This window comes from Nasonia vitripennis, chromosome 2 (genome assembly GCF_009193385.2).
Source record: "Nasonia vitripennis strain AsymCx chromosome 2, Nvit_psr_1.1, whole genome shotgun sequence".
Classification (NCBI taxonomy): Eukaryota; Metazoa; Arthropoda; class Insecta; order Hymenoptera; family Pteromalidae; genus Nasonia; species Nasonia vitripennis.
The window spans coordinates 29,091,120-29,108,512 of NC_045758.1; the positions used below are offsets into that span (position 1 = coordinate 29,091,120).

Genomic DNA, 17,393 nt, shown 5'->3' on the forward strand with positions numbered 1-17,393 from the left:
GCGAATTTCAAACCTAAAAATCAGAATTTTGAAAACCCTCTTGAGAATAAATGAAATAACGAAATTTTTAATATAGAAAGGTGAATATTAAAAAGTGAGAGCTAATGAATAAATATGTATTTATTTAAAACTATTTACATAGAGTAACATAGCATTAAATTATTTGGACACGATCGTTCGCTGTGTGTATCCACGTATCATCGTAATCTCAAAGAAATGTCATTTGTACTTTAAATAATAAATGAGCAAACGATTCATTTTTTGGTTCTTGTTGCAAATATGTATAATTCATTCGATCATGCCTACTAAATTTAAAATTTGTATGAGCATCTTACAACAATCGGATTTTCACAGTCACACATGGTCATTTTGTTCTCGATTACTTTACCTCTATGCGCAAGTATAATAATTATATCTTCATTAAAATGGCGAATTCATCAAGAATTGACATATCTAACGAAGTGCATGATATCGTAGACGTTTAAGGATTAACAAGTATAAAAAGCTTGTTTCATTCATTTTGTTTACTCTGATTTCATTGTACATTTATTGACGACACTTTTAGGAAATAATTCATTTTTGTTAAATTTTCATCGGTTTTAATATTTATTTCTGTCTTTCTTTACGTCCTTGTTTTAGTTTTAAAATTTTAATTTTTACATCTTTAACGAGAAGAGAATTTATTTACAAATCAATAAATGTATATTAAAAATAAAGACAGCAGTAAATCTTCAATCGCCAACAATTGCAGAGACCCTTTTGTTCAATTTCATTTTTAAAATCTTTTAAAAAGTAATGCACGTTTATTTTCTAAAACATAAAAATGGAATTGAAAATTAGGTACATATAACTGTTCGCCATGCAATGATTTTACATCATCATCTTATGACGTACAACCATTTGGAACTCAACCCTTGACAGTTTACAGTATGCAGAGTTTCATAGACTTTGAAGAACTAAATTTGGACATGTAAATGTACGTACATTACACAGACCAAGCATCACATGTATATACAATCTGTACGAGAATTACACAAATTTGACAATATTTGAATGGTCTCAAATTAAAATGTTATTTTAGGCTTTTAATCATTAGTTTGCAGAATAACAGTGTAAGATTCATAAGTTTATGACAATGACTTTATACTCAAATAATTTTTTTCAGACGAAACATCATTTTTCACATCGTGGTGTTATTTTATTGTTTATAATCCATCGATCTAACACGTAACTTTACTTTATCAATGAGTTCACAAAGATGATTTTTCATTTCTTAATTGAATGCTGTGTGTCCTTGTTTTGCAACTAGAGATTTAAGAGTCTTATAAATTGTTTCAACTGAAAGGAATTTTAAAAAATCATCAAAATTCCTTTCTGTTAGTTTCAAAACTTCAATACTTCACAACGCTATTCGCCTTAGAAAAACCTTATCATTCTAGAATCGGTAGTACAAGATGAAGAAATTGTAGATAAGTTATTGGCACTAGTAAAAAGCGCAATGGCGATCTAGATTTTCTATTTTACGTAGTTTGCGCTTTCAGAAACGTTGCCGAATGTTATCTGTAGAACTAGAGTAATCAGGAGTTAGTGATTTTAGATATAATTTATAGTTATGTCTATATAGTGCAGAAACTGTTAATATTGTGATTTGTCCTAAATTTTTTTTAGTGAAAGTTGCTATTTTATTAATTTTTTTATTAACGGGATTGAGAACTCTTGATAGTAAACCTTTATATATACTGTTAATTATATTATTATTAATTATATTCGATGAAAAGCGCATTTTTTAAGATTGATTAATAATATATGGGTCGAGGGGTTTATCCTTCCTGACTGATTTTCTTATTCTTCACCAAAATTCATCAACGGTGTACGTTCGAACAAAATGAAGAATCTAAAAACTGAAAAGAGCCGCTTGGCGGACGGATGAAACTTGAATAAGAATTCGCTTTATTTACATACAATCGAGAGAAGAATTTGATTATAATAGATTATAGAAAAGCCTTTTTCGAGGATTGTTTGTAAGATTTTATTCAAGTTCGTAAGATCATTTTTTTACCTAAAAATATCCTAATCTAAATTTTTCTGGTGTGTTCATACATTTTTTTCCCTTTCATATACGCCTATAAGTATATGTAAATTGACTTTCCTTCAGCATGGAAAGTGTTTAAGAGTATAGATCTTAAGGTATGAAGAAAAATTAATAAAGTACACTTTTCTAGGCGTGCAAAAGCGTTGTAAAACTCTTATATAAGATATCTGCATTACTACAACGCATATAATTTTTGTGTATACTTTTTTTCTATTATATTTTACTTTCGATTATCTAGGTAAGGAAGCCTTTGTATTTGTTACTCAAATATACTCTATTATTCGTAACTGGATTACCTACTCGAACAAATGGTTTCATGAAATTGGAAGCTTGTCATGTAAGCTGGGAATTTCGCGCTAGTCGTTTGTGATAGCTCAAGCTCGTGTTTTGATTAAAGTTTTTTAAGTGTGAAAAATATAATAGAATAAATTACATTTGTTATTTTTTTTTCATCGATGAGGCGACGGCGATGAAAAATTAAATGCTATATGACTTAGTATTATATATGAGTTACGAGGATTTTTATTACAAAAGTGTACGTTCTTAATGATAAAAGGCAATGTAAAGTTAGTAAAGTAGTTGATTTTCGTTATATACATGTCATCAATGAAAAAGCTCTAGAAATGTAGGTCTAGAGAATGAAATTCGATTAATCGCAAGTACGACGTTATCAACTTAAATATATTTCATTCTTTTCATTTCCATTTACGGCATAGTAAATGAGAAGTACGTATTTTGTTATCATAAGTTAGATAAGTGAAGTACAGAGATTCGTTTCATTAGGAGCGAAAAGTATAAATGTGCTGCTTTGTTGCAACAATCTTTTAACTTGGTAGGGCTCATAGCCAAAGTGGTTGATAATTTATATAATCAAAACGCAGTATCTAACAACTTTACCTTTGTAGAATCGTTTTAGGCTTTATGCAAATAAAATTTGTATTTGTTAAGTGAGATACATTTTTTTTTAATTAGTACAGCACATTTATAGAATTCGAAGTTACGGAACATAGGAATCTCAAATATCTTGAGCACCAGCCTGTACACTGAAAACCATCACTAATTTATTTTTCTTCAAAATAGTATCGCCTCTACAGAGTCTTAGTTTAAATTCTTAATTAAATATATATATAGGATCTCCTACAGTGTTCAAAGAATTCGTCACTGATTTAAGGTACATGACATCACGATAATCGGCTATCATCACCGTCATACTTGAAGAAGGATAATAAAAATTACACAGTGAATTGAGTCATTTGCTATCAATCGAGCGCTGCATTGTTTAGAACATTATCATACATTTATAACTTACAAATATTCAAACGCAAAAGTCAAATCTATATCAACTTTCAGCTATAGTTTCAATCTCAATTAATAGTAAACGATATTCACGTCAGTTGCAAAACGAACACACTCACAAAACAAAAACAAATCAATTGATCGACGTTGCTTACGTATAGGTATTGGTAAATGACGGTAATGAAGACCTTACGATAATTACTTCGTTTTCTTATAACGCTACTGACTTCATTTTACATTTAAAATGAAAAGTCCGCTTACACGTTTAACATTCCTGTAACGCACAATTCGCGATAAACACGGATTGCAAGTCTGTATAATGGCATTTTTTTAAACTTTCGGGTTTTCCTTCACTCACGTCGCGAATTCATCGCTCGACTTTTAACACTGTAATATTACAAGCGACGCGATTGTCCAGTCTCAGTCGCTGTTGCGGATCTTTTAATACACATTTCAAAGAATCGTTGGCAAGGAGTGTGCGTGTCGCGAATGCGATTCGGAGATTCTTAAACTATCCGTGGTTGAAATGTGTTCATGAGAATATAAATCAATTGTAAATGATACGAATTTGACAAAAATCAGTTAAATACGAAATGAAGTGAAAAGTACTAGGACAGAATGGTATAAAAAGTAATGAACCGACGTGAAATATATCTGAACAATTTGAATATGCTATTGAATTATTATTTAAATCTGCGAAAGAGTAACTATGCAGTTTTCTTTACAATCTCTTACACATCGGAACAATTCCTACCACGAATATATGTAGGGATAATGAATATTACTGCTCTTTATTCACTATCTAAGATGAAATAACGTAGTAACATTTTTTCCTGAAGCTTTCGTTGGGATCGCCCATGATCACAATAGTCACCTGAATTCTTCTACATATGATATCACGGCCTCGAAGAAAATGGTCGAATTCGATCTGTCAAGTCTTATCAAAAGAATCATCAAAACGTTAAGTATACAATTATTATGATATAATACACGAGTAGCTTAAAAAATTACAACAATCGAGGTATATTCGTCTTTACGATCTATTGACGATTTGTGCTGAATTGTATATAGTCATTAAATACGTCATAGTAACAAAAATAACCAGTTGATTCGAGCTAACGAAAAGTATATATATATATAATTTACAAATCGAATTCGACATTTTCGCCGTAACAAACACGCATTTAAGTACATCGTACTCGTCCAGTATATAATTGTGTGCTTCTTCGTTCGTTTTAAGTCTCTTTAAGGCTGTGAAGTTGCGCTTTGCCAACACAATAAACACCTAGTTCATAAATTTTGTCTTCTATTCTCGAGTAGAATAAAAACATCTCATAATCGTAATAAATCGAGTTAAAACAGATAGTCAATGCAATGTAAAAACAGAAAAGAACGAGTCAGCAAAGCTCGACTTCCACAATCCCATATTTCATTCGTCAATCATATATCGAAGCTCAATTAATTCGTAATCACAGCCTAAGGATAATTCTTCGAAGCTGCTGCTGTCTCGCTTTTCTTCGCGTCGTCATGGACGCTCCTGTCTGGGCTCGGCGACGGCGATGAGCTTGGCGAGCGGGACGACGAGGAACTGCTTGAGCTGCTGGATTTCTGACACTGCGCGAGACGTTCGCGGCGCCTCTGCTCGACTATGCATTGCTGCATGTGAAGAGGTCCACGGATCAGACGCAGCATCATCTCGAGCTCGTAAGATTCTTCTTTCAGCTGGTTGTAGCGCTGGAGGTCGAAGCCGATTTTCTTCGCCTTCTTGTGCAGGCCGATCAGGCGCTCGCGGTTGAACACCTCAGGGAGCATGTATTCCTGTGGGAAAGATTCGATTATTATTGATCGATGAAACGTGGTTGTTGAGTATTTTTGTGTTGCTTGTGTGATTGATTATTTTTTTTTTAATTTTGAGACTTATAAGTTGTTATATTATGAATGAATATTCGAATTTTGAAGTCTGAGCAGTTTTTTGCATGGTGCGTGTGTTGTGTCATTTATGTAATAAAACGCAACGGCACATACAGAACTTTATAATAAAATTTGAATGCAATAATGAAGATTTAACGAAGCTGATAATGTAAAAGACACATATGCATGAAATGTTGCGTCAATTATCAATAAATAGAAAAAAAATTTTATATGAATTATGAAATACATTATTATGATTTTGGCTAATTTCTGTAATAACTATAAGATATTTAAGAATCGGGACAGACACGACTTTTTACTTTGCCACTGATATTTTTTATTTATATTATTCACACATTGTTGCATAATTTTCTAGATAATCATATGTAAGTAAATATTATTCAACAGTTGCATATGCCCCGATATTCTCAAAGCTCAATTTTCTATGTTCACACCGCAAACTAACGTTGAACTTTTGCAGTAGAAACGCTATTTAAAACGTGCAATCGAATAATAGTTTGTAAAAAACGAGGTATAAGGTTGGTGCGGGTGAATAGGGTTCCCCTTTGATAAATGTACTACATACTACAAAATGGATACATTGACAGATATTTCATAGCAAATCAAATCAATCTTCCTAACTAATTAACATTAACCATGTTGCAATAGAAAAAGAACTTTGAACATGTGCTAATTATAAGTTAGCATCTACATAGAAATATCGTAACGTTTAAAATTTATGTTGACCGTCCATATGTATCAAGGAAGATAATGAATGCAATTAAGAAAATTACAAACATGTATCAAACACATGTTTATTATTCCTGAGAACCCATATTTAAAAAATAAACAAGCTGCTATGAATCTTAAAGTAATGTTTGATTCTTACCTGTTTCTTCAAAAATAATTTTTTTTCAGTGCCGCGTAATGCAAATGAAAAGATAATTTTAAGTTTATAATTCCATAAAATAGTTTTTTTTTTTTAAATAATCGTTCTATCTATTTCCGATCCACCCGCACCTACAGTTCTATTGTTTTGTCATTTTCAATGTAAATACATTTCTTTCTTGGAATCGATTTCATAGCTGTTCAAAACCTAGTTATCTGTAGGTCAACCAGTGCAGTGACACTTTTCTTCAGAAAATACATCCACTTACATCATTCATTCCTTGTAAATTCTTTACATTTATCGCATATTTCCATTTTGCAAAAGTGCTTATACTCTTACGAATAATAATCTAGCAGGTCTTACACATCGAGATAGGGTTAACAGTGCAAAACGAGTATAATCACAATAAGACAGTCGTATCACGCGACACGAGGTGAGTTACAACTATTACACGCTTGACCCGATGTGCACAATGAGAAATTTCCATATTATTCCCCCTCCCTCCAAACGTCGTCAAATGCAAATCAAATGTATCTCACCTGTCTGGTAAGGAGGTAATATATGTAGCATCCCATGGCCGTTGCGTACGTGACGAAGTACGTGACGGGCTCCATAATGTCCCAGGAGTACTCCCACCAAGTGAGTCGCGCCAAACAACCAAATTGCATGGCCATGAACACCAGGACACCCCAGGAGGCGTAGGTGGATCTTCGAACAGCGGCTTCGTCCAGCGCCATCAGTTGCTGGAACGACAGTTATCGTTATTTTCTTTGAAATCCGCAAGGAATATAAGCGAAAGCTATTTGCCGAGGCACTAAAACGCACCTGTTCCAGCGGTTCCAATTCAATTCTCACTTCCTCGAGCTGTAGCATCACTTGCCGTTCCATTTCGACATGATACTCTCGGGCATTAAACGTCTCGTAAAGTTGATTAATTAAACATTGCAAATCTTGCAATTGCCGCAAGTTTTCCTGCGAGGAATCGAATTAAACGGTCATACTCGACTCGGTTTCACAAACATTTACAATAATAAAAGTATAAATATACCTTCGGTTTCTCGATAGGCGGAGGAGGCGAAACGGGATAAACCTTGTCGTTGATTATCAGATTGAAATCGTCGAGCAGCATTGTCTCTATCCTGTTGGTAGCGCCCATTCTCACGCCGTCTAAAAATTAATCACGAGAAACAAAGTCAGCGAATTTTCCGAGTCAGGATAAATTCATATAGTTAAGCATCTTTACTCGTCGAAGTTATGTTCGCATCGATGACCGCGGGATCCTCTTGCTTGATTATGTCCAGGAAATCGCCGACGGTCTGAGTGATCGGCTTCAACGTGAACATGCATTTCTCCGGCCTCGATGGCAGTGGAACTGTGATCCTAGGAAGCCCTCGGTGATATTCCACCGTTACCTCTGCAACGTTAAAAATAACCATCTCATTAATTTTTTTCAAGTCTCTTCATCGCAACTAATCAAAAGAGTATAATGATTAATATTCAGGATTGTCCTCTTAAAAAATCCATAGTTCGGCAAATATTAAGGAGATCTGCATCTAATTTTCGTTAATTCGCACACGGCCGGCCATATTCGATCGACCCTAGCAATGATGCGATAAAAGCGCTTCGTCCCAGTTTTATTCGTCGCGGCGAAAAAAAAGAGGAAAACGTTTATGGATAATACGAAAAAGTATTTACGTAAGTGTCGCGCGACGACCTTCGCGGCAAAACGAGAAACAGAAACGACGCCCGAGTGTACATGTACGTATGCAACCCTCGTATATGCCGCGTACGTTTCTCCAATGTATTTTATAGCAGCGAGTTTTGGTCGCAGCGTTGCAAACATGTACGGCAGAAGCGGGCAACGTCCGTAGGTCGTAAAAGTAATTTTTATTCGGGCGTGAGAGCCGTATGGAAATTCGGGGACGTTTTTATATGCCGAGGAATTTTCGGGTGGATGTCAAGTGGATTGTAAAATTATTCGCTTTTGGTATTTCGAAATTATTTTTATGATAAAAGTGCGACACTGCATGCGTTTGATAATTACACTTCTGATGGAAGTTTAATGGGTCTATTGTGGGTGTGTATCGAAGTAGGTCGTTTTTTCAGCGTTAATAACTTTTACGACTGGGAATATCTAATCTTTTTGTATATTGTGCATATGAAAGTATATACGCGCGCATAGGAAATGAGGCTGAGATAAAGAACGGCGGTGTGTCCGCTTCATCCGAGTACATCAAAAAAATGCTAATAAGGCTAAAGCTTCGCGTATCGCGATGCAGCTGATGAACAGTAGATCGAAGGAAAATGGTGGACGAGGATATAAACTTTTTGTTGAAGAAAAACACCCGATGTTTTGATGAGTTTATGAGTTGATGCATTTATCGTTCTCTATATAATGGAGCGAATAAAAGTCGTCTACGAGTCTATAAATCTGCGGGAAACTTCGGAACGTCTAAGTTCTTTTGCGCGCTGAAACATAAATCAGGATGAATTCTGGAGATGAGCGACGCGTGAAAAGCAGAAATGAAGTGGAAGCTCGGAGTTGCGAGACGAGGTGAGCTGGTACAATAAAGTATGAAATTTCAAGTCGAGAGAGAATGGTAATGAATGTGAATAAAGAAGTGTCTTAATTTTTTTTTTATTTTCGTTGTGTCCAAATTTATATAAAAAAGGCCAATATTGTGATAAATTCACTAAATAATATCTAATTTCCTGCTAATTTGTAGGTCACAGCGAGATATCTCTATTCATACATTCGCGCGCTAAATCAATGCGAGCTGATTGAATATTGTCAAGGATTTGCCGAATCAGTGTGATATTCCACCTGCGCGGTCAGATAATAATTTAATCTAATATACCGTGCACACAAATATCCATATATGCAAATGTCAGCTAATATCATATTCCACAGTAGGGTACAACGAATTTACTACATTTTTCGTTGCCCTTCAGCTGGAACGAAAGCGTATAGGTAAAGCCATTCCATTCAAAATAAAACTTCGGTACATGCCCGCGGTACAGCCAATGATAAAATTGAATCCATAAACGGCTCACTCTATACGCAACCATCTGCATAATTAATATCCCGCACGAAGTTCATCCGAAATTTTCAACCTCTAATACCATCGCAGTTCCCCATCAAAGCCGACCGCAGACTCGTCAGGTCAGCCTCAAAAAGCCAGAAGCATACTATATACATACACTATCCGTACATAGAGCCGCGGCTCATTTCCGCGAGAGAAGCGGACATCAGAGCTAGTATAGCTGCAGCCGCGCGGGCGATAATCGCCCGACGCGCGCCTTGTAACCTGGTTATCCATTGCGGGCGAGGAATAAGAGGGTATCAGAGTGTGGAGAGCGAAATAACCGAGTCGAAAATGCGCCGATGCAACTCGCTTATAAGGGAAGGGGACGAGCTAAGCAGGACGGAACAAAACACGATAATCCGCCTGCGGCTCTTGTATGTTCGTGTGTGTAAGAACGCATATTTCTGGAGCGAGAGAAAAAAAAGAAGTATAGAGACGAATCCTGGATATCAGTAATTGTGGGACTTTTCTTCGTAGCGCTGCATGATGGGCAGAGTTGTTATACGTCAAGTGCTTTCGTTTTCGCCGCGGGATTACGCTCCATTTTGCGCGTTATTAAAAAGCGATTTATAGCGACGGACGGAAATGAGCTGAGGCTTTTCCGAGAAGTTCAGTTGTTTTTTGCGCGCGGTGTGTAAAATACACGCTATATGCGCGATGGAAAGTTCCGATGCTTCGGATAGGAGTGCATTACCGAGTTGTCCGTTTGAAATGCTCGTATTGTCTCTCGGGCTTTCGGGAAAATCGAGTTTAAAGTTGTCTTTTTTTTTCATTCCTATCCGAGAGCCCGAAAAAGTTTCTCTCGACGAGCCGTAGTATAGAAAATTCAAAAACTAATCCAAAGTTCGATGAAAAAATAAAAAACAACGAACGCAACAGAAATCCTATATCCTCGATAAATTTCGAAGCTAAAAAGAAAAATCAGTCGCGCGAGCACACTCGTATATTTTTCTGCTTCTCTCCAGCGACGCAATCAAAACGAGCGCTCGGGATCCGTGAAAATCGAATTTGCAGCGAGAGAAAACGAGGCCTGCAGCGACTATTTTGCAACTTGTCACACGGCTGGTGATCGAGGGTCTTACGTTTTAATCTCGATCATCTTTCACGGCTATTTTTCATCATTCGTATCGGCCAGCTTCTCAATAGCGACTTTCCGAGAAGCTTTTTATTACGAATTCCTGCGCAGTGAGCGCGACTTTATCGACAAGTATCGGAAAAGTTGGCGGTTCGACAGAATTTTGGTTTATTATGCAAAGTTTCTGCATAGTTCATTCGCTGTACGGCGAAGGTTGATTCATGTGTCTTGAAGGAGCTGGTTCATATGTATTTTTCGGGGCTCGCAAGTTTTGGAGTGAAACTTTGGAGGAGCTTACAAAGGGGAGTTTTATTTGATATGGAGATACAGAGCGTCCTTTGTAGAAACTGAAAGTTGCCGGAAATAGATCAAAAAGGATGTGGAGTGGGTTGTTATTTTAACCAGCGAAAAAATTGTTGAATAAACTAAAATGTACAAAAAACCGTAGAATTGCATAATTTAACCGTCGAGATGAACCAAAGCCATATCATTTCTATATACGAAAACACTGGACGATTTCAAAGTCGACCGCAGAACACTGCACGGTGGTTAAAGCCGATGCTCTTGATTCTTTTAAAATTTAACAAACCGTAACGGCATTGATAATAAAAGCGTTCGAAACTTTCAATTGCCCAATTAGCGCGAACAAACGTCGCCGCGAGAGCGCTCGATTGGTGAAAATTGAAAATCCAATTAAAACAACCAGAAAAGACATCAGTAAGGTAAAACGGCAATCTGCTGCTAATCGGATATACCCGAGGCACTTGTACCGTTTCAGCGGCTCAATTAAACGCTCTACTCTTCATTTGCCACCTATACATATCGTAACCGCGCATCCGCGTTATCGAGTGATCCTTTTTATTTATTTTTAAAGCAGCGTCTACGAAACAAGCCCTACATCTCACATCTCGACAATCGACGAATACCCATCGTTATTGAACTTCGCTGCTCCTAATTGCGCCGCTGCTATTCCCGGGCGTCAATTAATCCGCGCTGCCCTCTCTTCTCACCTCCACCCACGCAACGAGCTCTCATACGCGTCTACTCTCGTTTTAGAGCCGAGAGAGGAGGTGGCAAAGCGAGGAGAAAATTTTCTCTCTTCTCTGTGTTCTCTCTGCTCGGTGCGCGGGCACTGCATCGCCGCAACGGTAAAAGCCTGCCAGTCTGCCGTGAGATCTCGTTCAATTAATAAGTGCAAGCCTGGAGCTTCTTCGGTGTGCTATACTACAGACGTATATTGCAAATTGTGCGATTATATAGGGCCGAGGCAGTGGTGCAGCTGTGACGCGGTCAGCTTCGAGGAGGGACGATTTGTGTGCATATATAGTCGGTTGCGAGGGGAGAGACAGAGAGAGAGAGAGGCGTCTTGCTGAGAGGGTGAGATGCCGGAGTAGACGGGGATACGCGCGAGGGGCATCGCTCACCGCAGGTATATGGATATGAGTGCCGAGGGATTGGAGCGGCTTGCTTGTTCGGTGATGGATATGCGTTTGCTTGCACTTTCGTGTAGATTCGATGTTTTTGCAAAATCTGATTTTATTGTCTATTTGGCGAAGTTTGAAATTGAAATTTTATGCACTGCGTTAAACTAAATAATCAACTTGACAGCGATATGCAATCTGAAGTAAAGCTGATTTAAACACAAACAAACAAAAAGTTGCGTATTAAATTTATTTATAATTATACGGTGAGTTTATTTCGTTGATGAAAATAATTCTACCGTAAATAAACCGCTTAAAGCAACTTTGAGTCAATACTCGTCGGTTAAAGTGCAGTTTACATTTAGTAGGCAATGACTGCAACTAATTTTTAAACAAATTACGTACTCAAAGTGCACAATTTATTAGTAATTTATGTTTGAATTAAATTCCGTGGGTCGAAACCTTGCGGCTAAGACCCTTTCTAGACAAAATTAACGTAGGAACAAACTATTTGTTTGCCTCTTGCGAGACCGAGCTCCGGCTCTACCTGCCCCTTTATGGATTTCAGATGCATGTTTCGTGCATGGGTTGCCTCGGAACGAGTCTCAGCATCTACCGACTGCAGCCGGAACTAGTTTTTTGAATCGTGGCGGGAAGAGACCTTTTTATAAATGAACGTAAAAAAGTTCGCTTAATTTTTTTTTCTTTTTTTATAATAAAATAACACTTTTTCGTGAGAGGCAATTACTGTGTATCTGTATGATGGATTACGCTACGCAAAATATTATTTTTAAAGATTTAATTTATTTAAATAATTAATTACTGTTGGCAATGCTTGTAAACTGTTAGCTAGTGTAATTTTACGATTGTTATTCTCGTGTGCAGATTAAAACTATACGTTAAATTATTAATGTAGAAATGCTGTATATAAAAAGAAAGCTCTACACGCATAAATTGTGAATAGCATTATTTATTTATAAATGAGAATTCATGCGTGCAGGCTCAATAAAAGAGGAATTCAAATTATTCTTTCAATCGATAATGAGGGAACGCACGCCATTAAAGTGAATCATATTTATTTTGCAGGTCCTCTCGATACTTGAACAATGGGCGGAGTGCAAAGCGGAACGCATAATTTTGGCGATGCACTGTGGATGCAGGAAAGGCAGAAACAGAAATGCCACCGGTGAGTATTGATAATAAGATTCTATCTCGAGCAGAGAAAAAATAGTAATGTCATTCCAATTTTCATAATTAAGTAAGAATAAGCTACGAGAAATTAATCACGTAATACAAAATCAATTTCGTGCAAAACAATACTCGAGTGCAGAAAAGAAACGCGTCAATAATCCCCCAACACAAAAGAGTCTCAATTAAAAGGCAATATCACGGCGTTTCTCGTTGTTCCCGCCAATGCGCTCCTCGAATTACTGCCTTTGTTAAGCCAAGTGCCGAGTCGAAATACCCCAATATTCCATGCACGCTCGCTATTGCAGCATCGATTAATCTCGAATAACCGAATATGCCTCGCGCATTCGTCGCTCGATCAGAGTCGATCTGCCCTTTGCAATGGAGGAAGAGAGATTTTCAGCCCCGAAGGGAATTGGAAATTGGGTCGCGATTCATCAAACAGGCATATACGCAATCAAAGAGAAGCAATTGCGTTTCTTCGCGGATATTATTGCGCGGTCGGTGAAGAAGCGCGAACTCTGCGCTTAACGAGATTTCTTTCATCTCTGCGGAAGTGCCACTTATAGTTTTCCGAAAATAAGAGAAGCTCGAGAAAGAAAGAGCCAAATCGAGAGGGGATTGGAGTGCAGAGCTGTTTGTGCCTGGTTATTCAGGCTTGATAAATACGCGATGAGCGACTTGAATAAGTACTCGTGGCTGAATACGTCGGCGAGGATTATTTTTAGTTTTTCATTTGCGCGGAGGATTAGCTCTTTGAAAATTGCTTTGTGGGAGGCTGAGAGCTGCTGAGGCTGCGGAATTGGTTTTTGAATTAATGCAGGACTGTGAATCTGTTTTTTTTTTTCTAGATATAGGTCGATATTCCAGTGCGTATTTTCGCCACTAATGAATACATAATCGAAGCAAAAATAAAGCTCAAAACGTGTCGCAAGCTCATTACAAATGCTAAAATTTCGCACTCGAAAAACACACGAGATGTTCCATGATCGTACTCTTTTCGTTCCGCATCTCTACGCCCCGAGTTCAGTGATTCGCTTTATTTTTTCTCACGCGGAGAAATCGCGCGAATTACAAGCATTTGCATTTTTAGCTTTTATGCGCGACCGTCCGTGTGCTTATACGCTCTTATACATTTAAATTGCCGTGCGCTCGCGTGCATGCGAGCGATTTTCACTTCGGCGAATTCGCGCGTTATTCATTTCTGAGCGAATATATAGATGCGATGATACGAAAAAAAGCCGGAGCTTTTTGGAAGCGCGCCAAATTTGAAACGCAGCGTACGTCGTTGTGAGCTCGTAGAGAAAAAGAGACGTCATTAGGAGGGTAATTTTGAAGCTTGTGTGTGGTAGGGAACGATTAAACTAACGACGAGTCTTTCGCAAATGGCTGTGTGTCCAGGTTATTCGACAATTAAATTAATAATGTAATCGTTGGAAACATCATCATGTTTTTCACGGCAGCCGTCGTCGACGTGCTAATTTTGACGTCGTGTCCAAAATCATCATCCCAGATCTTATATAGTGGTGATCGTCGACGTGACGAGGATTCTCCGAAGGACTGTAAAGATAAACTCGTACGTACAGAACTTTCTAGAGGAAAAAAATGCCCGCCAACGCTACTTATCGTAAAAGTGCCTGTAAGTGCGAGTTTTCACCTCGGAAAAGTTATAAAAGTAAATAATAGATGTCTTTTCGTGTTTTCTTTAATACAAAACTCTTTTAATTAAACCGATAACGCAATTATCACTGTAGAAAGTTAATTTTAGAAAAGAAAGAGGGAATCAAGTTTGCACACGTATGCTTGTTCTCATACGGAACTTCGAACTAATACCGCGGAAACTTCAACTCTCCCTCCCCAACACACCTTCGCGCACCGGCAAGTTTTGAAGGCTGCAGATATAGGGCTGTCATTTCGTAAATTAGAACCAATAGCGCTTCCGCAAAAACTACCCGACGAACTTCTCGGGAGCTTATCAAATCACGAGTTCACGAAACCAAGCACTTTTCAACGATCCAAACGATCTCCTCCTACGTCAACTCGAAATGGGCCATTTTTCGTGACAAACGAGCTTTTTAAATTTCAAATCGAATCCGACTACGTCTAAAAACTCCGTACTTTAAACTTCATGCAATTTTAATCGTTCGATCGGCAAACCGCAGATTTCTTCTCTGACAGGAAAAAAAAAGAGAAAAACCGCGCACGCACCGCCACGGTGTAATTGGTCGGCGCCGCTATGCTCGACGCTTATTAGCACAGTCGTGGTCTAATTGCTCCCAGAGCGTTATGACTACGCGTGCAGCGTAGTGTATTCTCGAAGACGTTCGCGTGCCGAGCACCGATCGCGAGTCGAAGAAGGTTAGTTAGCCTACTTATGTTCGGGCGCGTAGAATCTCGGCCGAAAGATCGCTCGATTTGAGAGCCCGCTATATGTGTATAAGAAGGATGTGCAATTTTTATGTAGGCGACGCGAGTCGAAATGAGTGTAATCATCAGAGTCGCTCAAAACAATCTCTCAATAGGGATTGAAAAAAAGTTCATCGCACATGTGTAACGTCAACGCTGCGGAATTGAAAATTTTCGATCCCGGACAGAAAAAAAACTCGCGCATCGCACTGCAGTCGAGCGTAACGATCTCGGGAAATTTTCTCCCGAAGCTAGCTGCTGTGTAACAAACACGCGAGGCAATATTCTCCGGACGAAACAGTCCGTGGATGCTCGTATACGTGCTCGATGATTTAATTGCGAAAACTGCTCGCGCAGCATCTACCCACACACAACACATAGGTCCGTTAGCAAACTTCCCAGGAAAGTGAGGAATCCCATTATGACGCACTACTTGCATCGAGTTTAGCGCCGGGAGGGATGAGCGGGATTTTCGGTTTGGGTATTGTTATATTGTAATGCGTGCGCGACCCGCGTATAGACAATAATGTCGGTGTGCACGTGATGGAATTTAGGCGTTGATTCTTTATGTAGGTATATGTAGAGATGGTGAGATTGACGCTGACTCGATTGCGAGGTTTATGACGAGGGTGTATTAATTATATGGTTATTGGGTTATTTGGATAGTCGTGTTCGTTTGTGATGCGATTACGTGTAGTAAGTTGTAATCAGTTTTGAGCGGATTGATGGAGTTCGGGGTGTTTGAATTATTACAGGTGTTATATTGATAAAATGCCAGAGTCGGTTCAGTTGAATGATTCTTTTGAATCAGTTTAACAAACTCCGTAAATTCGGGACGACTACGCATTCAATCGTCGAACGCCGAGTTTGCTCTCGAAATTTAAATTTGTTCGACTCTTTTCCTTTTTCAATTTTTCATCGTCAAAATGGAATGCAGAATCGGAATGAATTCACTCGTTAGCGTCCGATTCGTTACAGCAGGCCGAGCTATTACACGCGCGAGCTTTCGAAAACTAAAAAAGGAATGACACCTACAAACAAAGAAAAAACGCGCAAAACAAGTGTTTAACACTCTAATCCTCGCTGCGAAAAAAAAAAAATTCATTACGCAAAGGCTCCGATTACGAGTCGAATAGGCTTTTGTCGTAAGAGGATAAACAATTATTTGCGGATTTTTCGTTCGATCGCCTCTCGTCGTCGCGCTGGATATCCGCCGATAGAATTCCTCGTGGGCAAAGATATCCTGCGGATATTGGGGCCACTTCCCTCGACAGCAGCTGCTCTGGCTGACGAATCAACTCGATGCTCTGATGCTCTGGATATGAATATGTAGATAAAGCTCTCTCTCTCTCTCTCTCTCTCTCTCTCTCTCTCTCTCTACCACTCCGTCGATAACTTAACATCACATCACGAATTTCTACTCTACCGACTGCCAGTAAGTTATCGACGAAAATGAGTGAAAACGGCGAAAAGAGCGGGGAAGTGCCTTTTCGGCAATGCGGCATCTGTAAACAGCCTATTCAGCACAAGGAGCCGAAAAGGTGTGCTTTTTGCAAGCTCCATTACCACGTCAAATGTCTGAACACCATCAACATCAAGACAGTCGTGGTAAACGATAGGCAGTTTATAGCCTGTCCTCCCTGTGCGGACGCCAAGGGTGCCAAAGCGGGGCCCAGGTCAACATCGGCGGCGGGGGTGACTGCGACAACAGCGGCTAAGACCACCCCAAAACAACCGGGGATGAAGAAGACGAGATCGGCACCACCATCAGCCAGCACTTCACGAAGTACTTCACCAACTCGCTCACCACCAACCATCGAAGCTGCATTGAAGGACATTCGTGAAGCTCTCGATGACATCCGCAATGCTCATGCGGAAGCCATCCAGACACAAAACATCGTGTCGGAGAGGATCTCGAGAATTGAGCAACGTCTTAGCCCGCTGGAGAAGCGCCTAAAGGCCCTCGATGAGCTGCCTGCACTGAAGACTCGCATACTTAATGCTGAGTCCACCATCACCGAGTTGCAGG

At 38.8% G+C, this 17,393-nt stretch overlaps 2 protein-coding genes across 7 annotated transcripts in view; one reads left to right on the forward strand and one right to left on the reverse strand.

The window, feature by feature from the left end:
* Positions 1-102: 102 nt before the first annotated feature.
* The window catches only part of LOC100120233 (calcium uniporter protein, mitochondrial), a 91,403-nt gene continuing 74,112 nt past the window's right edge, over positions 103-17,393 (reverse strand). For 3 of the 5 annotated variants that reach the window (XM_031924714.2, XM_031924712.2, XM_031924715.2), the window contains 6 exons: positions 7,432-7,602; positions 7,237-7,355; positions 7,014-7,160; positions 6,728-6,931; positions 6,189-6,194; positions 103-5,206 (listed from right to left, as the gene is read on the reverse strand). In XM_031924714.2, coding sequence (XP_031780574.1) covers positions 4,865-5,206; positions 6,189-6,194; positions 6,728-6,931; positions 7,014-7,160; positions 7,237-7,355; positions 7,432-7,602 — 989 coding nt within the window. In that variant the 3' untranslated portion in view covers positions 103-4,864. The remainder of the gene's footprint in view (positions 5,207-6,188; positions 6,195-6,727; positions 6,932-7,013; positions 7,161-7,236; positions 7,356-7,431; positions 7,603-17,393) is intronic. The other 2 variants (XM_032597113.1, XM_016981985.3) reach the window with 2 other exon arrangements.
* Positions 11,410-17,393, forward strand: part of LOC100679372 — a 37,027-nt gene continuing 31,043 nt past the window's right edge. The window contains exons 1-2 of one of the 2 annotated variants that reach the window (XM_003425785.5): positions 11,410-11,778; positions 12,857-12,956. In XM_003425785.5, the coding sequence (XP_003425833.1) occupies positions 12,877-12,956 (80 nt within the window). In that variant the 5' untranslated portion in view covers positions 11,410-11,778; positions 12,857-12,876. The remainder of the gene's footprint in view (positions 11,779-12,856; positions 12,957-17,393) is intronic. The other variant, XM_031924710.2, reaches the window with a different exon arrangement.